General features: G+C 38.3%; 1 protein-coding gene across 1 annotated transcript in view; it reads left to right on the forward strand.

Moving 5' to 3' along the window:
• pigg (phosphatidylinositol glycan anchor biosynthesis class G) overlaps nt 1-23,630 on the forward strand; it is a 69,091-nt gene that overhangs the window by 14,771 nt on the left and 30,690 nt on the right. The window contains exons 5-9 of the mRNA XM_035161536.2: nt 1,460-1,598; nt 5,932-6,144; nt 12,722-12,939; nt 13,937-14,221; nt 22,776-23,179. Coding sequence (XP_035017427.1) covers nt 1,460-1,598; nt 5,932-6,144; nt 12,722-12,939; nt 13,937-14,221; nt 22,776-23,179 — 1,259 coding nt within the window. The remainder of the gene's footprint in view (nt 1-1,459; nt 1,599-5,931; nt 6,145-12,721; nt 12,940-13,936; nt 14,222-22,775; nt 23,180-23,630) is intronic.

Raw genomic sequence — 23,630 nt, forward strand, 5'->3', positions numbered from 1 at the left:
TTTTGGTGCAGATCTGTATCAGGGGTTGACTCCGGGATTCTTTTTTCAAAATTTTCCCCTTTTTCCCCAGGCAATAATATTTGGATCTTGATGGAAAAAAATTGACATTTTTAGGGTGCGTGATATCTATGAGTGCGTGAAATTTGGTGCATCTCAATAGAGGACTGGGGTCTTGGCGGAGGTATGAACTATATGTGTCCTTTCCACTTATCAAACCAATTGCTTTCAACCTCTTACTTTCAGCTAAATAATCATGAGCTTTCAGCTAAGTGATCATGAGCTACTACCTGATTCAGCGTGACACCTTGTGTATTGGGTTGAAAAAAATGGTTTCTTATGAAGTGTGAAAACATTCCCACCAGAGTCCTGCATGGTGCTTTCATCCTGAGGAACAGGAGTTCACTCTGACTTGTCCTAGACAGAAAAGAGGCTGGCTCAGCGTGGCGCTCAGTGAAGTTTTGTACGGATCTTGAGGTGTTTTTAGTCCTTTGTGTCCAGGTCCGTACATTCAAGTGGTAAAATCTAGGACAGAGTGTTGTCTTTTGCTTCATGTGTGCCGAGTGAGTAACACATAGAAGATGTGTCAGGTGAGCACAATGTCCCTAACCTGCAGTATTAGCTGAAAGCATTCATCACGTTTTCATGTCACGCTCTATCTGAATCAAAAGAGTATGCAAATATGTACGCTCCAGCTCCAGCTCCAGCTCCAGCTCCAACAACAAACGAAACATTCATGCCGACACTGTACTTTGCTGTGAGTCTGTGTGGACAAAGTCATCCTAAGTGAAATTAACATTTTGTCAGACTTGTCTTTCAAACCCAAAAGCTAAATTAGTCTCACTCATTCAGAAATCATTGTTTTCTTCTTATCTCTCTTTCAGGTTGTTTATTATTCTCAGCTTGATGGGATACAGTTCAATCTGGACACTGGACCTAAGGAGTCTACTGACAGTTTTGTAACATTCGCCAGGATTTGGCTTTTGTTTTTATAACATCTGTAGTCGTGTTTTTTAAATCAGCCCCTACTGCTGTGATTCATCGGGCATCCCCGTCAGATTCACAGTCAATGGGAGTGTTCCACAAGTCTTTTTGAAAGGGAATCACTTAGGGGAGATATCAAGCTTGATCAAAGTCTGTCATTCTCAACAAATCAGCCATCCTCTGTTTGTTTGCTTTCTGTACTGTCTTTTTTTTTTCATTCCGGAGATAGACTGAAACTGTGCCAGTAAGCATTTGCCAATACTTCCCTTTCAAAAGTAATAATTTAATACCATTCAATTTGCTGCTATTACATCGTTTGGTGCTCTTGCTCTGTTCCTCTAAACTGGATGTATTTTGTTTTTATTTTTGTTGCAGCCACAGGAAGCAGCTGTTGCCCACGTCTTAAAACCTGAAAGTTTGTCCTCTCATATCAGCACATCCAGTGGCAGGCCATTAACCTTGGTGTTTGTTCACTCAGGAAGCAGAGGGATCTCTGCCCTACCTGCTGGTGCTGTGTGGGGACCACGGCATGTCGGAGACCGGCAGCCACGGAGGGTCCTCAGAGCCAGAAATCAACACACCCCTGGTGCTCATAAGTCCGGCCTTCAAAAGAAAAGGTACTGTGTTTTTTGTTTGGCCAAAGAAGCAGACAGGAGATTTTTCTTGGAATCAAAGAGATTCTGTTTGGTTGCAGTCAACATTTTACACATGACTTTACAGTTGCTACCTGTCAACTTACCGACATATGAATAAAATAGTTGTGTTTTTAAGATTTTGATCATCTCATAGAGACTATATCTAGTGGTCCACCAGTGTTTTGCATTAATTATCTAGCCTGGAAGGTCCATTATATTCTAATTTGTCCTGCCACAGTTTCAAAATTAACCAAAAAATGTTGACACCTCTCATAACTGCATGAATGCTTTGAACATTTATACACCTCTCAATACACTGTCTTTTTTGGGGTATATTTTCCTTACCCTAGTCAAGGGTTTAGCACAGATGATGTCACACCTTGTACAGATTGTTAAGCCCAATGAGGCAAATAGTGATATGTGAATATAGGCTATACAAATACAATTTGATTTCATTTCATTCAAAATGTTTCCAACCTCGTGTTTTGATCCCTTACTGCATTGTATAGCTGTGTGTAGCGCTATTTGCAGCGTGCTCACTTGTGCTATCAACTTTAAAGTTGTTACCATTCACGCAGACATTTAGACCTCTTACTTTGAGTTTCAGTTTTGCGATTACCTGCAGGTGGCGTGCTACACAGTTCTCTCGCTCGTGAGAACTTGTCTTCCACACTTGTCTGTGTACCTGTCGCTCAAAATGTGTTGCATGCGAGAGCGATGTTTGTGCATGTGCACGTGCACCACTGCTACCACCATAGATTGAATGAATTCTATATGAAATGCTGGGTCTATCCTACAAATTAATAAACCATTCTGTGGTTATTCATGAAATAATAATTTATTTTTTCTGAATCAAGTGAACTAAACATGTGAATAGAATCTGTAAGTAAATTATGCTGATACATAATTTTGCATTAATTTTACTGTGAGGAACAGTGCCACCTCAAATGAGATCAAACAGAAGCTCAGGAGCAGTGATGAATGTGGATGAGTCGGAAAGTGTGATCTTGATAATTGCTTCTTTCTCAGCTAAGTCTATTTTCGAGATCTTTTCTTGCACAGATTTGTTATTTATAGATCATTCATGTTAATTAATCTTTTGCAGTTGAGTTGTTGCTACAGAATTCAGGCTTTTGCTGGCACTCTGCACCTCCTGTGGTGCCAACAGCTTGAATGATTTTGTCTACCTTAGATTTTTTTTCCTATCAAATTCTACCGAAGAGGTTTCGAAGTAAATGCCAAACTCTGTGTTCTCTTCAAACGAAATACAGCAGCCACAATGTTAAAACCACTGACAGGTGAAGTGAAAAACATTATCTTGTTACAATGACACCTGCCAAGGGGTGGGCTACATTCAGAGGCAAGTGAACAGTCAGTTCTTGAAGCTGATGTGTTGGAAGCAAGAAAAATGGGCAAGTGTAAGGATCAGAGTGAATTTGACAAAGGCCAGAATGTGGTGGCTAGACAACTGAGTCAGAGCATCTCCCCAGTGTGCATTGGTCAGTATCTACATAAAGTGATCCAAGGAGGGACAGGTTGTGGGTCATGGGCGCCAGAGGCTCATTGATCCACGTGGGGAGTGAAGGCTGGTCCATGTGGTTCAGGTTTTTCTATAACATCAAATATTCATGAATAAAGCCACACTCAACAAAAATAAGAAAGTAAATGAGGAATTCACTTTTTAAGGAGCCTTTATGAACACCTTTATTCAAACAAAATGTATAACAACACATGACAGCAGGTGGGGGTTATAACCCTTCTTATGCGTGAGAGATGCAAAAATGAAAATAACAAAAAGACAAGAAAAATCTCCTGGGGTAAAAGTGGTGTCATACACGTAGAAGACACAGACAGAGATGTCAAGAGAGTTTGAGGTGATAAGAGCTGACGCCAGTGTCTGAGTGTTGTCAAGAAAATAACTTGATTTTCGCACTGGAGTTAATACGTCACTTCCTGCCTGTCTGCCGCACCTGGCTGCTTCACATCTCGCCTGAATAATGCGGAGGATATGTTGCTGTTGTGAAAACGTCTGAGCAGAGAACCTCCCGTTGTGCATGTGTGGAAGGCAAACTGCGTTTACCTGCACGTCATGTCTGACAACTGCTATACTGTGTGATGACATGGGGATGTGATCTATTTAATGTATCAATCAGTGGTCTTATCAGTAGAAAATGTTATTTTTAAGAAATAAAGAACGTCTGCATAGGATCAGAGTTCATTACCGGCTCCGTACCGGAGCTGATCTTTTGAACCTATACCACTTTAATCAAACAGCGCAGCCACAAGAAGCCACATGGTCTCTGTGTACCTCTTTCACTATCCTTGTGTTTTCCTGTATTACAGTCAAAATCATTTAATAACAATAACAGAGAATGGGTAAGGTGATGAATTCCCAGCCTCAAAACCCTCAGCAACAGTAGTGCAACAACATCAGTAACTGATGCAACAATGTTTTAATACATTGATAGACAAAATATCAGCCTCCTGATGCGAGAGAGATATTAATGAACAGAGCTACAGTGCCCATACACACATTTCTTTCTTCATAACAAATGTTCACATAACTGCAAATGTTGTTATTGTGACAGCGTTCATACAGAGGCATATTTAAGCCGAGAAAACGTGTTACTTTGTATATTTGAGGTTTTAGGAATTTAAACATGGCTGTAACTGTGGTATGGTAGAGATAATATTAGTGAGCTATAGTGCATGTGGCATTGTGCTCAGCTGCAGTTTTCTCATTTGTGAATCAGCATTCAGTGTGTGTAACCTTTCAGGGAGTTATGATACATCTGTTCTGCCAGAATGTGAGTCGCTCTGTTGTGCAACCCTCCCATGGTCATACCCAAATAGTACAGTACACACTGATTGGGGGTAACAATACAGATATGTGGTCCATCATGGTCTGCTTAGCAGATTAGTTCTTCTTGACTTCTTTGTTGGGATCAAATGACAACATCATGAAAAAATAATGTGTTTGACAAAAAACTGTTTTCCCCAAAAGTCTCACTCATTAGCATATTTGCTGCAACTAAAACCATAACTTAAACAATAGACAGTCACTGCACACATTTAAACAAGCCTGATCTCCTTGTTAGATTTATGGCCTTATCTGGAAAACTGTGAGCTTGATGAAGCAAAGTCCTTGTCTGGTTACAAATCTGTGTCCTTTTAATTTGAAATGCTTAATTTCCGTTATTTCGTTGTGTCCTTTTTCCATAAGAGCTCATAACATGCACATTGTGGCTCCTACCCCAAATTGCTCCCACTCTCTGTTTGTATTCTGAGAAGCTCCTGACAGGAAGTTTCAGCAGAGGACAAGCAAAGTCCTGATAGTTTCTTTTCATTAGTTTTTTTTCTTTTTGTTTCATTGGTTCTACATGTTGTGACCACCCTATTTGTCATATGTACAGCCATTAATAGACAAGTAATTATGAGGCTTATTGCTGGTGCATTCAGGTTCAGATTCAGCCGTTCTAGATATTACCCTGATCAACAAATTGGATGCCACTAATGCACTCTGTCTTAATACATAAAATAAGTCATTTGTGGATTAAGGTTGTTGACGTTCCTCCACACTCCCTCTCCATTTTCTGTGACCGCAGTTTGACTGTCCTGAGGGGAAAACGATAGCAGCGGCAATGAGATTCTGCAGCTGCTGTGACTAGAGTGGTGTCCAACTAAAATGTAATCTACATAAAAATACACTGACTTCCAAATAACAGAGGGGCGTGGGATATTTTACTGTCAGTGATGTGACTTCAGGAGAAGTACCTCCTTTTCCTAATTTATCTTGAGTGCTGTGAAATGCTTTTAGACAAGCTCTTATTGAGTGAACGCGGAAATCCTCCACAGAACACTCGATGGAAATTGAGCCATTTCCTCGTGTCCATCATGTAAATAGTTTTTGTCTGTGAATTGCTTTAAGGTTTGAAGAAATAAAATGTGACTTTTGTTCTTAAAAATAAATTGTTGTTTTTGCAGCTATTACTGATTGATTGATTGGTTGATAGTTACACAATTGAGACTCAACATTTGGTTTGTTTTTTGAAAGCTTTTCCATTTTCTGTGTTTGAAACTGCAGCTTATTTTATAATCCTCAAGCACACAGAAAGTGGTACACTCTTGGAAATAGATGAGGAACCTGATAGCTTGTACTTTCAGTGACCCCTGTTTTTGCTGTGTTGTTTTCTGAACAAATAAACCTCCAAGAATATATAATAAAATGCAGTTAATCCATGTGCCATTAAAAAAAAACATCATGTATTGCAGGCACACTTACTGCTTTCCTTGTGTGTTGTTGTCATCATGTCAGTGGGAATGGAGAAGCCCGAAGTGGTCGAGCAGGTTGACCTGACCCCGACCCTGGCCCTGGGGCTCGGCCTGCCCATATCTCAAAACAGCGTGGGCCGCGTCATCCCAGGTGTCCTCGAAGAAACCTCACTCAGAGACCAGCTGCGCTTTCTGCATCTCAATGGCCACCAGCTCAGCTGCCTGCTTAAAGACAGCACGCCCAACTATGAGAAAGGTGGGTTGCAAATTCCTGTGTCCACTCTCAGTAGTTAAAAGCCCAGCTAACAAGGACCTTTGCTTACAGGGAGTCTCATCATTATGCTCTGCTGTTTCCAGAGTGCTAATAGTATCAGTGTCTGTTTTCTTTTCATGCACACATCAATGACATAACGCGTGGGAACAAGATAAATAACTCGGGGCCACGAGATGTGAATCTTTTCTTCACTAACAAAACTTACTTTGTGAAGCACTTTGGTCAACCAAGGTGTTTTAAATGTGCTATATAAATAAAATTGACATTGACCAAACCTGCCGAACTGAACTGGGGTCATCACAAGGTAAATCTGTTAACTATCTAATACCCATTTCAAATATATATTTAACTTCATAGAATAAACCTACTTAAAGGAAAGGATTAAAGAATAAAACTGTGTCTGGTTATCCCGCTGCTAACACACATAGTCCATCAATATAAGTAACTCCCACAAGCAAAGAAACGTAGAGTGGTGCAGACAATCTGTGGTACTGTGAGCACATTGCTCCTACGTGTCAGGCTGGTTATGTTCGACTCCAGCAGTTGTCAGAGGTAGATCATTCACTCTGATGAGGATCTATATATTTTATAAAGAAGGTACAAGGTTAGGAGTAGTCGAAAGGATTTTACGGTCTCTGAAGACCCTTATACTCCACGGGATCCTCTAAGAACGGTGATGTCATGTTACAAAGGAATTGAATGGTCAGTGGGCGCTGGTTTTACACTGGCTTATCTCTTATTACCAATTTAACCTGCTCTGGAGCAGGTTAGCTGTTCAGTATAAGTTACCATAGTGATTTACACCGATAAAAAGTGAATCAGCTTCTGAGGACCGTAATCCCTGAATTTACCCTGTAGTTACCCCGATAACCAGTTTCTGCTTCATAGCACAGTTCCCTGCTTTACTCAATCACTTTAACCAGGCTGAATGCACCATTCAGCCTTCTTATTCTATTAACGATGGGCTAGGTAGGCTGTAATGTGAAAGGGTTCGTACCCACATAGAATTCTGACCTGACTCTTCTGTTCCTTTCTGCTCTATGAAGTGATTGAGGTCATTGGTTGTTGTTTTTTGTCCCGCAAACTAAATAATAAACATTCCCAGCACCAATCAGACAAACAAAGTTAAATAGTAGCTTGTGGGCATATTGGAGGATTCAGCAGCTAAATGGAGAGATATGTCCTTTGGGAGTTGGTGGAGACCAAAACAGAGCTAAAAGTACATTTTGGACATATTATAACCAGATTATGGACTCCAAATGAATGCTTATGTCGCTTCATGTTAGCTGAATCAAACTTGTTGAGCACCAAACATAATATATGTATGAATTGGTTGTTAAGCTTTAAATTTCAGCTATGGTTTAGTCAGACTGGCTACAGTGGCTATTGAATAACGATAGCCTTGTTAACCAAGGCTAGCTCTAACATCAGCAAGGATATCTAAATTACTGCCTTTTTAAAAGCATCACACACGTCCTAACAACAGAACAGAAGAGAGAAAAATCTAAGACATTCCTTACTTTGCTATTGAGCTAACATTTGGTAGTTTTTCCTCACTCTATACAAGGGTTAAGGGCAGCGGATGTCGAACCTTGTTAAGCCCTATTAGGCAAATAGTGATTTGTGGATATAGGCTATACAAATATAATTTGGTTGACTTTTTGATTGAATAAAGATTGTATAAAAATATACAAGTACAGCGGCACTAGCCGACTAGCATTACATTGCATGCGCATCAACGGAGGGCTGACGGTCTGACAGTGGCCCCCCACTTTCAAGTGTAATGTGAGCTGTATACCTTTTAGTAGCACAGCATTAGCCACTTTTGGATCTGAAGGTATAACATTTAGGTGTCTGACAGATGTCTGTTACAGCCAGTGTAATCTCAATACTCCACATGAGGTATTGACATAACATATGCATAACTAGCACTAAGAGGATTATAATCTTATTGAGATTTGAGTGTCATTTTGTTTTTCACTCACATTTTTGTGCATGTAAGTGTTGTCACTGAAAAAAAAAAATACACAGATGGCACAGACTTGAGTTGACTCAGAAATGGTTTGCTCTAAATAAAAGTCCAACTCGTCATTATTCACAGCATGTTGTCGCCTGCATCAAAGCAGCTTCTCACAGAGTTTAACCTGAAGCAGTCTGATTAAAAACTAGGGTAGAATCATCTCACAAATTCAAAACATTCATCACAGCAAACGTCATCAACACTGTGATCCTTTACAGAAACAGGGAATTTTAGATTTCCACATGACACAGATGAAAAGAAATCCATTGAAACGCATTGTATTTTGGCTTATGGTTTCAAATGTAAGTTAACAGATTGAAAGTATTCATTCTGCAGTCAGATAATCCTGCAGATGTTCCAGCTTCAGTGCATTTGTAGTGTCTGGTTGGTGCAGATGAATCACACATGCACCGATGAGGAGAAGGGAATAAAAAGCCGCCTTAAACACTGACCTGCTCTGAGCACGCCGGCTCCTGTCATGTCAGGATGTGAGTGACGGCAAATTCGTATACGGATTTTTTTCAAGTTCATGAATAAATAACCTTACATCTGTGAAAACTCCACACAGGAGCCTTGCAAACAGTGTACGATTTGTTCGGGCACATTCAAGCTGCCCACTCTTTGTGCAAATGTATGCTTATATCCTCGCACGTTTTGCTCCCTACTTATATCTGGGGGTCACACTGTTTGTCAGAGTTATCCATCTTGCTGACTCTCCCCCACGCCTCCTATTTTCCTCCCTCTCCGTCTGCTCTCCGCTGCTGTCCTCCACTGCTGTCCTCCACTTTCACAAACATGTGATACACCAATGGCAGCAATAACCATTGCTAATGTTTGATGGGTCGGAAGAAATTTATCTTGTTATTGTAAATGAGACAGAGGCACGGAGGCAGAGCGAAGGCTCTTTGATTAGTGGCTTTTTGGGAAACTAATTAGACATGTGGCATTTAATTTGAGATTTCATGATCTTCAACAGCCGTTTTTTTGGTTTGAGCCGTTTAAACCAAAAGTTAACTTTTGTATTGCTTAAGTTTTATCATGAACATAGAATAGTTTTGCGCTTGAAATGATGACAAAAGAAATAACTGGTGGTGCTAAGATAACTCACACACCCACAACCATCTGAACTAATGAGAAGTTTCTGAGCAAAGATAACGGCAGTGAGGAGAAATGTGATGACCAGAGAAACAGAAGAATTACAAACTAATGTAGGAATATATGTCAAGCACTGCAGGACTGATTTAAAACCATTAGCCAGGATATGTAACAAGTTAAATTAACTTAAGGACATTTCAGATGAACTTGTACACATGTTTTTCAAATGGGGTCAAGAATAAAGATCCTCCTGAGTGAATACCAGGACGGAGATGAAAGGATAAATGGTCTCATTGATGAAGGAAAACACTGACAGCAATGTCTACTAATTTTTAACCACATCGTGAAATATCTTAATAACTACTGGATGGATTTTCATTTGAGTTTGTTCCTGAATTCATGATTTCCAAATGATAAAAGGTTTTGTTTAGTCTTGTTCCGTCTTTGGGCCCAAACGCATTTGTAGTTTCAGTTAGCAGAGAGCTGTCTGAAAGAAAACACTGACACCAACCTGTTTGATTTAAACAGCTAATACTGCATTTTCAGAACTTGATTTGAAACAAACTACTTCTTTCACATAAAAAAACACTGGCAGCACATTTCCCTCTCTATTTTGGTCCCTGGTTTCCATAGTGATGGGATGAAATGGAAATTATTTCAGCAGACCTACATTTGGATGTGTTGATTTTTTTTTTTTATCTGTCCACTTGGGTAATCATGAAGCTGTTATGCAGCAGAATGTAATAGTTGTCACTTCTGGGAAATTCGCCTGGGACGGTATTTTAAGCAGCATGTCAGTTGGACACCTGTTGGGGTCATGTTTTAACTGGGTGTGAAAGAAGTTTCTTAAAAGAAATTTGTCTTCTGTCTGAGGTGAAATGTTCCTCTTTTCAGCTTCCAAGTATGTTTCATCAAGGACAAAACTACTATAATAGTTTATAATGCACAGTCAGTCACTGCATTGTCATGCACACATGTATCCCAGTTATTGGGTTTTTGAAAGATCCCATTATTGTATTAAAGCTTTTAAACATCATATCCAAATTTCAGTATCCTGGACTGGCCCCTTATCGCGGGTTTGAGAAACCCAATTTTACTAGTTGGACTAAGAAACCAGGATCCCTGTCCATGTGTACATCTTATCCTGGTTTCTGATGATCATTCTGTGACTGAACTCCACCATGACAACCCAATCCCACCAGTAACAGCTGCGCATCTTCATCCACTGTCTCCTGGTTCTGTGCGGTGGTAGTGACAGCAGGACACAGGCCAATGTTTAATAATGGATAATAATAACAGATGTTTATTATGTGCTGTCGCTCTCGTCTGACGTACTGGTGTGCACGGCTGCAGTAGCCCAAACATTAGCACGTGTGCTGCTGCTACTCCTCCGCTCTGTGCCTCAACCTAACCTGGCGTAGCTGTAACTTTATTCCAGCCACATGATTGGTTTGGCACGATGCTATTCTCATTATCATTGGCTGTTCGTGATGTCTGTCAAAACTGGAATGAGTTATATCGACGTTTTATCGACCATGTGTTATATTTATATCTAGGAAAATTCATTTTGCGATAATTATCTTTATCGTTTATCGCCCAGACCTACTATAAGCCAAAGCGGCCAAAAGCCGCCCTAGTTCTATTTCTACTTTAGGTTTTTAAAACCATTTATCTTTGTACCTTAGTAAGAATAACCCCCCTAACATAAAGGGAAGGTTTTTGGAGGTTAACTCAGGCGATGAGAGGTTTAAACAACCTTGTTCTTCATCTATATGTCTCTGCCCTAATCTCTGCCTGTCTGCCATGTTTCAATCTTCATATTGTATTTTGTTTTGTGCCTCTAACCTCAGGCGTCTTGGAGGGCCATTAACCAGTCGCTGTACTTTGAGACAGATGAAACATGGCCAGGGCCATCGATATTGCATGATTCATGCCTGTGGCTTAAGGTTCTAATATTTCTACCAGCCTCTCTGTCTGGCAAAGCCACAGTCACTATTTATCACCTCTATGCCTATGCTGCTGAGATAGGTCCTGTACTCCAAAATGTTGTTTTTAGTTGTGTGAGTGTGTGTGTGTGTGTTTTACTAAAGTATATCACAAATCAAACCTCCACATTGCTTCGTCCTTGAACAAGCTCTTAAAGCACTGAAGTCAAACGAAAATGGGCATAATCTCATCTGCTTTGTCGACACATGTGAATCAGTCATTACACATCACTTTCTTTACTACACAATGGTTATTAACACAAACATACTTTTTTTCAATTTAAAGGTTCAGTGTGTAGAATTTAGTGAAATCTAGTGGTGAAGTTGCATGTTGCAGCTGAATACCCCTCACCTCACCCTCCCCTTCCAAACATGAAAGAGAACCTGTGGTAGCCTTCAGTTGTCATAATAACCAGTCCACTTTGGACTAATGTAAAAAACATGGCGGCCTCCGTAGAGAGGACCCGCTCCTGATGCAGATATGAAGTATTTCAATATAAAGGCCCATTCTAGAGTAAAGAAAACAACAATTTGTACAATTTAGGTGAAACACAGTAGAGAAAACATCACTAGGATTATTTTATATTCAGTTTCTGCCAATAGATCCCTTTCACTTAAATCTTACAAACCGAACCTTTAAAGAAACAAGACACTGAAAAGACAAAAAATAAGAATAATGAGGTTTCATAAATTTGCCTTTTAAAACATCCAGGATACACCAGTATGATTGATGAAGAGGTGAGTGATATAACTGATCTCTCATTCATAAGTAGACAAATAGTTAGAAAATACCTGCATTCTCTTAATGATGAAATACAGCAGAGTAGACTGTTGCCTGGAGGCTTTTTCTGATGTGTGACAAAGCACTCCTTTAACTTTTCTAAAGTTTTTCATGGTTTTGTTTGTATTTAAATAAGCTAATAGTAAAAAAAAAAAAACATTAGATGCTGATCGTGGCTCAGCATCCAATCGTGGTTGTAAAATTACAACAATTAATATTACAATGTGACAATATGGTTTTAGATTGTTGATATATACAAGGAAATAATGCTGGTAACTGACAAGACTATGCGGACTCCTCTGTAATACTGAAAATATTGCATTTAAGAGGAAGTCTGCAAGCAGAAGTGATGTTAAAGAACTGTAAAGCTCAGATTGCTAGCGCCCATAAATAAGGTTAATTGTCTTGATGCATCAAGATAAATAAGACTGAAAAATGAAGGTGATCTGCACGAGGAGCTCAATAGAGGTTATTAATAAGATTTTGCAGATGTCCTCCTCGTTTTGATAAATATATCTGAATGCAATAGCTGCAGCAAGAAGTATATCACATTAACACCATTTGAGTAATTGACAACAAACAATAATGTCTGATTAATGTCGCTTCTAAAGACGCACAATTTAAACGCTCCATTTGCTTATACCCAACCCTTTCTTTCCTAACTTGTGTCAAATCCAGAGGCTGGCTTTGAGCAGTTCCGTGTGGCAGAAAAGGCTCATGGGAGCTGGATGAAGCTCTACCTAGAGGGAAACACCTCCGAGGTTCTGACCAATATGGGGAAAAAGGTCCTAAAGCAGTACCTGGACGCCCTGGCCTCCATGAGCTCGGCTCTCGGCAAGCAGCTGGGCAAGTACGACATGTACTCCATGATCGTAGGCATGGTCTTTGTATTCCAGGTGAGTACAGAAGAAATTAATTCATCCTCTGCACTTTAGTGATTAGTAACTGATGTGTCTGAGAAAACAAATGGAGCCACGCTTACAATTACAAAGGTTTTTTTGATTAGAGAATTGAGATCGAGAAGAAGATGCTTTGGAATAATGGATTAAACTTGTTGCTGTGGTCTCTTCTACATAATCTATATATGGCCAATTTCTAATCGAATTGGTGTAAACTACCACAATAAAATAATTAAGTCCCCACCGTTCATAAATATACTATTCAAACCATTATATGGTTTATGATGGTGCGCTCACACGTCGAGATTACATACAAAGTCAATGCAAAGACACGATCAGGCGTGAGTAGCATCTATCGTGCGTTGGCCGATATTATGTGTCTGTCGCGTCATTCGCGTCCAAGTAAGCCAGTGAGGGCTGATACTGAAACTCACCCGACTCAGTCCTGGCACCGACCGAGCTATTTGGTAAAAATTTTCATTTGGACTCAGGGATGAACAAATTAGAATTTCAAAGTCAAAGGTCAAGGTCATGGTGGCCTCATGTTCTTGAGAATGTGATACATAAGAAACATCCATACAGAATTTCCTTACATCTGTGGTCTAAAGTCAAAGTTCACAGGATGTTGTGAAAATGTTACTTTAAGAACGCCTCCAGAGAATCATTTAAAATTTGGGACAAATGTTCACTTAGATGCACGGATCAAATAATGATATTTTGTTGGTTAAAGGTCAAGCTCACAAAACATGTTTCTGGCCTCTTGAACATGATGCATCAAGTCTGCCTTTAGGGCAATTTATTCAAATTTTGACCTATTCTGACTTGATCTCAAAGATAAATTGAATGTAATGCAGTGGTCAAAAGTCACGTTGAATACGAGTCTGGAGGCATACAACTGCTGTGTGGTTGTTTAATATAGTGTCAGTTAAAGAAAAGCTTGATCAAACTTCTCTTCTTCTTCTCTCCATTCTCTCCCCCACTCCTGGCCTTCAAGCTCCTGTTGGTCTTACTGCTGGCAATGCCTGAAGCCCTCAGCGGTGCAGCAGCAGTGGACCTCCCAGTCCTTTCATCCCTGCTCTCCCTGCCTTTCTACCTCTTGTGCCTGCTGCTCTCCTCAGTTCACGTCTTGGTGTGCACATCTGCCGAGAGCTCCTGCTACTTCTGCAGCCTCTCCTGGGGTCTCGTGTTTGTTGCTGTTGCCTTCTCCTCTGCGATGTTTTGTATTCTGATCTCCATGGTAACACGCCGTCTCCTCCAGGGGACAAAGATTCACGGGAAGGTGAGTTTGTGCGTCTAAATATACCACTCATACACAAAGGTAGAGACTGTGACAGATCCTTTACCTGTGCACAGCTGCATTTAAAGTCTGAACCTCTTTGATGGTTTTATAACAAAGAAGCTTAAAGGGACAACTGCGTAAAAAGATATTAATTTATTAAAACTGTCTTTGGATTCAGAGCTAACTGCTGCTGTTTAGAAGATGCATTTTTCCTCTCGCAAAATACATTTTCACTTCCTTCAGGTAAAGAAACTTTACCTTTGGGACCATCAGAATTTATTTAGAAAATCCACACAATTTTTTCAGGCTCGGGGACGTACCTTTGTTATTTACACCTACTTTGTGATTTAGCAAAGTCTTCATTAATTCAGCTTTATATCATTATGATTGTTCCTTTACTGTGGAAAAGGCCTGATAAAACGTTGTTGTAGATTTTCTTGGATCTATTTCAGTTACTGCCTTTTAGTCGATTTGAGACCTCCATTCAAATTAATCTAACAGTGCATATTTGTACGCACACCTTGTGTTTTTAATGGAAAATTGAATAAACAGTAGGTTTAATGCCATAATTTACCCTTGACTATGTTGAGCAATAAAAAAAGATTAATTAATGTTAATATTAGCCCAATGATCTTTAAATAGAGAAAGTAAGAGTATTGTTCAAACTCCTGAACTTTACTGCTGAGGTCAGTGGAACATCACAATGTGAGCTGCTCCAGTTTGTTCCACTGCAGGTGCAACGCTACGTCCCAGAGGTCACAGGCTCCCATTGTTTTCCAAATCCATTAAAAAGAGCTTGCATGTCTGAAACACACTGCTGCACTGATGAGCGTAATCCATCGTTATACATAGCATATGTTTTTACACGTATCAAAAACCAGTCTATCAGAAGTGAATCCGTGCAGATCATTGTGTGTCTGCAGCTAAATGGTGTCTTCCACTCTGCATCACAGAAAGTTTTACTCTACCTTTTTATTGCCATGCGAAGGTCACAACTGAGTGGTTTAATGGAAAAAGAGAAAATAGGCCAAAGAAACTTGATTACATCAATATAAAGACATTTTAGGAAACATTTTAGTAGATTTTCTGTTGAACATTGTGCTAGGGGATATATATATAAAGTTACATCAAGATAAAAATGTTCATATCAGTCTATATCAACAACTATCACGATAAATGTCACATTATTATTTCTTTAAAGTTTTATAGACTGATGTTTGCTCCTGAGAAAAGGTTGTGGTTTTAAACTCTTCCTTATGAGCAGCGAATGACAAACAGCAAAACATTTCACAAATGTGACGGAGATCAATGATATAATATTTCTCCTCACTGTGCTTATATACAATATAAAAGCATTACTATTTATGAAATTATAATGCAATAATTATTGATATAGATTCATTGCCCTGCCCGAGTTAAATATGGAAGTTTTATGAAAGTCAGTACAACAGTGGGATTCTGTTTATAACACTTGAAGCTTTTTTGCAAGCAGTTTGATCTTCGGCAATAAAAGCAACGTGAAAACAATGGTAACATTTGGCCTAACTCTGCAAAAAAGATAAATGAAAAATACAAACTTTATGGAAAACTTCTTCAACTTTGTAGTTATGTTTCCACTTTTACCATCACTTCTACAAAGGTAGACCACATAGTACTTGATGACAGATTTCTACTATAATCAACTGTATAAGATAACGTGTGCTGAACCTGTCGGTGCACTGCTCAAATAAAATAATTTATTAAGCATTAAAAATGTCAAGGGGAACCGTCACTAATCTACCATGGCACCATAAACCTCCAAAGTTAATGGACAAAGTGCTATATTAAAAAGGACCTCCACAAATAAAAGTAAATGACAGATATATATAGATTACACTAAATGTAAGCAATCAATCAGATGTAGCAGGACAAGTTCTTCAGAAGGTGGAAGCTCTCAGCCTTTAGTGTTTGTTTGAATTGGCCTAAAAGATGAGTTGTCTTTACTGCTGCGTCTCTTTGCTCACAGTAATTTAAAGGTTACATCTCATTTCCCTTCCGCGAACTTCGAGAAAGTGCTGACACGGCGAAAAAAAGTCTGAGGAATTCCACGGACCATTAATTTGGGCAAAGAAATAAACGTCCATATCTATACACTGGAGCATGTGGACAGTGCTATGGATGTTGTGCTATGGATGTTGTGCTATGGATGTTGTGCTATGGATGTTTCTATGACTCAGTGGAAAGAACTCCGGATTATTTTGTGTTTCAGTTTAATGCCACACAAATGTCAATGTGCACATACCTCAGAGAGCTTTTGGACACATAAAGAGAAATATGTCTCCTCACTGAGAGTCACATTCTTGAGAAATTACCATACTTTCACTGGAAATGTAACAGAAAGTTGTTGTGCAACAAAATGAATGCAACAAAGTAAACTCCATCTATTTAGAAAGATTTTAACGATACCTATTCTCGAAGTGACAAGAGATGTTCAGGTACAAAATGTTCCTTCCCCACTACCAATTGCAATACCTGGACTTTGCATATCGGCCAATGTCAAGTACCAATCTGATCCCAGTGCATAAAAAAGCTACTTATAATATATTTGAATAGCTGTCTGCTACTCGCCCTGTGTGGATGTGATGATTGCTATCATTGTTGTGTGGCGTGGCCCAGGTTAAACCCTTTGATAAACAAATACATTGTACAATACACAGAGAATGACATAGAACTTCTTTTATTATCTAGTTTAACATAACTGAAAAAGAACACAAATGAATAAATAGATACATCTAAAAATAAAAAAACGTTACTTCCTTTAAATAGCTGTTAAATGCTGCCACATTTTTTAATTGAAGACATTTAAGTAGTGACACCCTTTGAACCTGAAGTGTTGCATACAGTCCATGTCACTGTTTTACTTGTGGGACTTTCCAGGCTGAAATATTTCCAAATTGCTGATATTATAGTTGGCTCTGTCTAAAGCTACACTATCAGAAATAACTTATTCGCAGCCGCTCTAAAACAATGCTCGCCAGTGGAAGTACAGCGCAGCTGCTGATTTGGAGCGACGAAGGAGAAGTTGTTTCCCTGAAAAGAAAATTGCAGTTTTATCTGGAGGAAACTAATATATTTAAAGACATGGTATCGGATCAGTACATAGATTTGCTCACTTGCCGATGCCCAACCCAGTATTTTCAGCAGTATCAGAAGCACTTTCTGACGTCTCTAGAACACGAAATCTAGGACCACGAAATAAAAGGGAACTAATCATTTTCTGGTAATTATGGCCATAACTAATGATTGATTTCATATATATTTGACATTTCACTTTTTCTTTTGATTAACTAATCAATTATTTATCAAACATCAGGAAATAATAATTTAATAAGTATCCCAACTATATTCAAGTTAGAAATCCTCAAAGCAGAACCTCAGATTTGAGAAGATTGAGGGAAACACTTGTATTAATGAGTCTCAGTTGTTCTTACTTGTGTATATATATATATATATATATTTGTAAAATATTATTTACTGTAACACAAATCGATCGACAGATCTTGTTGGTACAGCTCACTTGCAGAAAGCCTCACCAAAAAGCTTGAAGTACAAAAGTTGCTTCTCAGTATTATCCACTATGGGAGGGAGCAGATAACAACAGTTTACTATAAGTCATGTCAGGATTGTTATTATCTTTGTGAGAGTGGAGTCTCCAGCCACATATTATCCCAGTGCCAGGGACAAGCTGGCACCTCTCAACACAAAACATAATTCTTACAGGCCACAGTCAATGTGAGGCGTAATAATGATAATAAACTTTATTTGTATAGCACCTTTCATACAAGAAATGCAGCTCAAAGTGCTTTACATACAATATAGATAAAAAATAAAAACATGTTAAAATGTTATTCATATAAGAGAGCAGTAACATAAGAACATTTAAAAGAAAAAGAAATAAAAAAATACAGAAAAGAAACTGATACAAATTATAAGTGTGGGCAAGTGCAAGATCTAGTTAAAGGCTGAAGAGAAGAGAAATGTTTTAAGTTTTCTTATAAAGACGTTTACTGAACGAGCTTCTCTGATATCTAGCCGCAGTCTGTTCCACAAATTTGGAGCATAGTTTACTAAAGCTGCATTTGTGATGTTCTTTCAGCAATATTTCGGCATTAGATACATTATACACAATGTTAAAGGTATCAAAAAATGTAAGTAAGTAGCAGTAAGTCACATAAGCTGGAACCAGAGAAAATGTAAATGATATGAATATAGGGCTTGATAAATAACCTATGATTAATCGATTAGTAGTGTGGCACTGGAGTCCCTGTTTATATTAACCGACTTACGTTGAGAAAGTAAGTTTATTTATTAAATCAATATGAAAAAAAGTTCAGAAGAATTTGGCAGACAATTTAAATAGAGCAGATTATAAAGGCTAATAACACTATATATTAATGCATAATAAGCTGTAATCTGTCATCAATTATAAAACCTTAAAGTCTACAAACTCTGCAGTCACTGAATTAGCTTAGGACAGGCTTCAGTTTCAATTTGAGTTTCATGTCAAAATGAATTCTTATAATGTGTGCTGATCCACAGTACCTGTTGTGAATAAAACAAAGACATATTCTTACACACAAAGTAAGTTGATGAGATTCCTTGCGAACTCCCATAACTTTTGAAAGATTCTCCCTTGATATACAAGTTGCAGTAACTCAATGCTTTTCTGTTTTTAAGTGAAGTAAAAACAGACCAACTTCTTAAAATAAGTTTTAAACTACATCTAACAATCTTTTTATGCTTAAAATTTTCTTGATTTTAAGCTTTACTCACTGACCCCATGAAACATTTTTTCACTTTAGTACCTAAGTTCATTTTGGTCTGAATCCTGTTGAAGATATGTTTTTTCTGGTCTTTCAGCGTCTTATATTGACTCTTAGCTGATGTTTAAATCAACTTATTGATTACTGTAAGAGCAATACATTGTTTTTTTCTCCCCCATCTGCCATTATATTAGTGTACAGATTTCCTCTATTGTATCATGACGTGTTTCAAATCTTGTTCCAGAAACAGTGATTAAGAATTTACAGTCAGGGCCCAAATCTTTATCTCTGCAATAACCTGTGTGAAGAGGAAATACAATTAGTGTCCTCGACGTCGGGACTGACAAAACCCATTTTGTTATGGAGATTAAGTAATGAAGCTGTTTTATCGTGTTGGTGTCAGTAATGAATTTATGAGAAAAATGTTTCAAGGATTTTTCTTGGACAGTTTTCAGCTAGCTTTCAATTTAACTTTACTGCTTTGAAATAAAGTTGGAGTTGCCATTAAAGAGAAAAAAAGAAAATATCGTTGGACAAAGTTCGTCAATGAAAGAAGGAAACGATGCAAAATTATCAGCAGCCATGTGCAGTGTTGTTAGATTATGTAATCACTTCAATCAGTGTGGAGCCTCGCCTGGTTTGGCTTGACAAATGACTGCATTATGGGCGGCGTCCAAAACTTTTATTAGAGGTATCCTGATTAGTTTCTCTGCACGACGGAGTGAGGTCAAGAAACTGGAAGATTAAGCACATTTAACCACCTCACTACTTCAACAAAAATGTGATTAGGATTCCAGCCGAATGAGTTTTAACAAGAAGTGAGTATACTTTATTTAAAGAGGTAGTTTCTATGGTTACAAGTGGGGCAATATTTGAAAAGAGGGAATTGGCGAAAACTGAAATGACAAGAGTGAAATACGTGCAATATTAAAAAGTTAAAGCCTCCTTAATAAATGCCTATATGACATGTGTAAGGAGCATACTTAACTTTGAGAATAATACAATAGTTTAATAAGTTTTCATTTTTTTTGTCTAAGAGAAAATAACTGTATATTTGAAATGAGAAAGTCCTGATATTAAAGGGCTGAGTCAAATCACACACATAGCAGATCACACAATAGTGGAAGCATCCAAACTGATTTGTCAATTTCATACTATTTTTGCCTTAAATATGTTGTCTGGTATTAACGCAGATATGGCACCAAACATCCTGTAGTGGTTTTAGAAAAAAAAAAATATATATATATCACACAAGATTTTAGTTAAAAAATATCATGATTCTTTCATTTAATTGTGATTTATCATGACGTAGAGAAGGTTTCTGTGAGTTCAGGTTCTGATTAATTGATGTTCTTCTGTATATTTGCCCTGGGGCTGCTAAGAGAGTATTTAACCTTTTTATACTTCAAATCAATGAGAGTTGCATATACAAGCTGTCTTTTATTGTTCCAATAATAAAACAGTCTTTTGATGATTAAAATAATAGTCCAACACTTTGCTTGTATGCTTGTTAATTTTAATTTTTTGGGGAAGAGTTGGATGAAAAATAGTTCTATAATAAATATCTTTCTTTATTGATGTTTATATATAAGTCCTCATACAGTGGAGTATCTTAGCGTAGCATAAAGAATGAATTCGGGGAAAAAGCTAATCCAAGTTTACTTATATCACTTGTTAATATCTTGTTTTTTGATTCATTGATTGTTTTTCGAGGCAACAGCTGAAGAATTAGAACAACAGTCAGTCATTTTGTCAATGGTCATGTTCAGGGCAGTTTCTCAGGCTGGGGCTAGTAACTTCCTGCTTTACCTGCTGTTTGTAGGCAGAAGTCACAAAAGACCAGTAGTGGTATTCTAATAATGATTCTCTGACTGACTGATATGTTTTGTATTTCTTTGTTTGAACTTGAGTGGCTGACTTTTGAACAACGTATTTGAAGTTGTAGTTACCTCTCAAATGTAGACTAGTTTAATCTTCTCTGGATGAAAGTGTGTTTTTGGTATAAATTTTGGATATCCTGTTTGGATGGGCGTCCTCTTAATCCAGCAATATTTTACCTCCACTAAGGAGGTTATGTCTTCATCTTTATTCGTCTGTTTGTTACTTAGCAGGATTACGCAAAAAGAAATAGTGGACAAAATACCTTAAGATTAAGGAAAAACCTGTCAGAATTTAAAGCGGATTCAGGAGTTCTATTTATTTATTTATTTTTTACAAGGCGAGATATTTTGCTTAAGTAAAGATTCAATTCCTCCAGTCATGTGGTGAAAATCCGATGTGATACTTAAATATGAGTATTGTCGCATAGGTATGGCAAGTAATGAAGTTGTTTTTAAAACTCTGCCTTAACAGCATTGTGCATAAATTGTATTAGTTGTGTACCCACAGAGGGTTGTAAATTCTATATAAATGCAAATACTTCCTCAAAAATTAAGGGATATGTCTTGTATTCAGTACCACATACCTATATATTCACTCGAAACAGTGCAATGAACACTATAAGTATGGAAAAGACTGAAGGAATCATGAGACCTTTTGATTTTGAATTTTCACAGTTTGACAACCACTGGAGGAGAGAAAGACACGAGCAGGGAGCTGGAAAAAAAACACATTGCAGCTCCCACTGGGCCACGACATGAAGTTAGAGGCATATAGGACATCAACTCTGTTGTCAGATATGCAAGGATGGCTCAGAATGAACAGGCTCTGCTGTACCAAAGACCTGATTCATCCCTAAAATACACCTCTATTTTTCAGCTTTTTCAGCTTTTTCAGCTTTTTCAGCTTTTTCAGCTTTACATAATTCAATGTCTCAGTGTTTCTGAAATTAAATGGAACAAAAAGACAATTGGACAAAAAATTATTGAATCTTTCAGTTCATCCAGCAGCCAATCACACTTGTGACAATACAATGGGGATCAACAATTGTTCAGAAAGTTCATCTTAGCACTGTTGCAGGAGTTCAAAAAAATGTGTGGCACTTGTATGTTCCTTTGCTTTCAATCACACAAACAGCAGTTTGTTGGGAAAAATCTTGCTGCTGAAATAAGAGGTTGGCTGAACTTCATTTAAACTTGCTTTTAATGCTAATGTGCTTTGTGGAAATACATTTTGCGTAAGTGATTGGACAAATACTAATCTTAACAATCTGATGGAACTATACATGAGTAAACTTTTATTTAACCAGGAACTCTATACATCATAAACAGCAGCCTTGATGGTGTCTATTTGTATCTTTATATCTTTTTGAAACCTTGGGTGTTAAATGATGTGCATGAGATAAGAGAGCACGTATCAGTGTCTGTAGATTGGACTGTTTTATTATGAAGTACATGGGTCATTCAGTTCTTAGATGAGTTTTATTTCAGGATTGGAAATAGATTGGTATGAATCACCCAAGCAGTAGTTTGATCCAACCAATTATCCCACTGAGTTGAACAATAACATTCTAATTGCCAGTATATATTCCGTGTGTGGGTGTGGTAGTTGCATTTCTTACACCACATTTACAAAGTCTTAAGGTAAATAGATGTGTTGCTGCAGACAACTGAATCCTAAGATTTGGACTTTATTCAGGATCTATTCATTATGAATTGAGACAAGACCTACCTCTTTGCAAAATCCCATGGAAATCCCAGCTGAGAAACAAACAGATCCGAGTAAAAGTGTGACATCTTCTTCAGAATTAAATATACAAATGTTGGTTGCATGTAACCCCCTGTTTTTCATGCACTTTTATTCTTTCTTTATAGTCTCCACTGAGGAGCAGCGGCAGTGAGTGGTCACTCTCGGAGCTGGATGTGTTGCTGCTGGCGGGCACCATTGGACACACTCTCGGCTTGGCGGCCAGCAGCTTCGTAGAGGAAGAGCACCAAACCTGGTACTTTCTGCTCAGCACCCTCTGCCTCGCCATCTTCCAGGATGTGTGCCGCAAGTACTTCAGAGAGCAGAGTGGCTCGAGAGATGAGGAAGAGCTTATCCTGCCTTCCAAGGACGGTCACCCCTCTGCTCACCCTAAGGCAGGGATGTACTCCGAGAAGTGGTTAGCATTAGCCACGCCGCCCTTCACTCTGCTCTGCTGCCGGCTGCTGCGCTCGCTCAACCAGACCGGGGTACAATGGGCTCATCTTCCTGATGTTGGACATTGGCTTAACAGGTTGGCTTTACCAATCCTCTAACATTACTACACAAATCTAAATTAGAGAAACATACAATAAAAAGTTCCAAGTATATTAAATATAAACATTTAATCTCAATCAACTAATACTAAATACAGAAAATATTTTATATATTTTCATATAGCAGCTTTTTCATGTGTCCATTGTTATTTTATGAAGATTTTTTTCTCCTGGTGTATTTCCTCCTGTTGATATCTTGATATGTCACTTTTCACGACTGTGTTGCCAGTGTCTGCCTCCTCGCCCCCGGGCCAATCACACGCCTCCAGCCTGTTATTGTAAAACCAAAACAATGAGCTGAAAGACACTAAAAATCGCTGAGTGGAACTGCAGGGCCTTGTAATAATTATCTGTGTTTAAACTCATACATAGTCATCTGTTGTTATTACACATATATTGGTTAGAGCCTATTTAACTAAGTATTTGAGG

The sequence above is a fragment of the Hippoglossus stenolepis genome, chromosome 7 (genome assembly GCF_022539355.2).
Source record: "Hippoglossus stenolepis isolate QCI-W04-F060 chromosome 7, HSTE1.2, whole genome shotgun sequence".
Lineage (NCBI taxonomy): Eukaryota > Metazoa > Chordata > Actinopteri > Pleuronectiformes > Pleuronectidae > Hippoglossus > Hippoglossus stenolepis.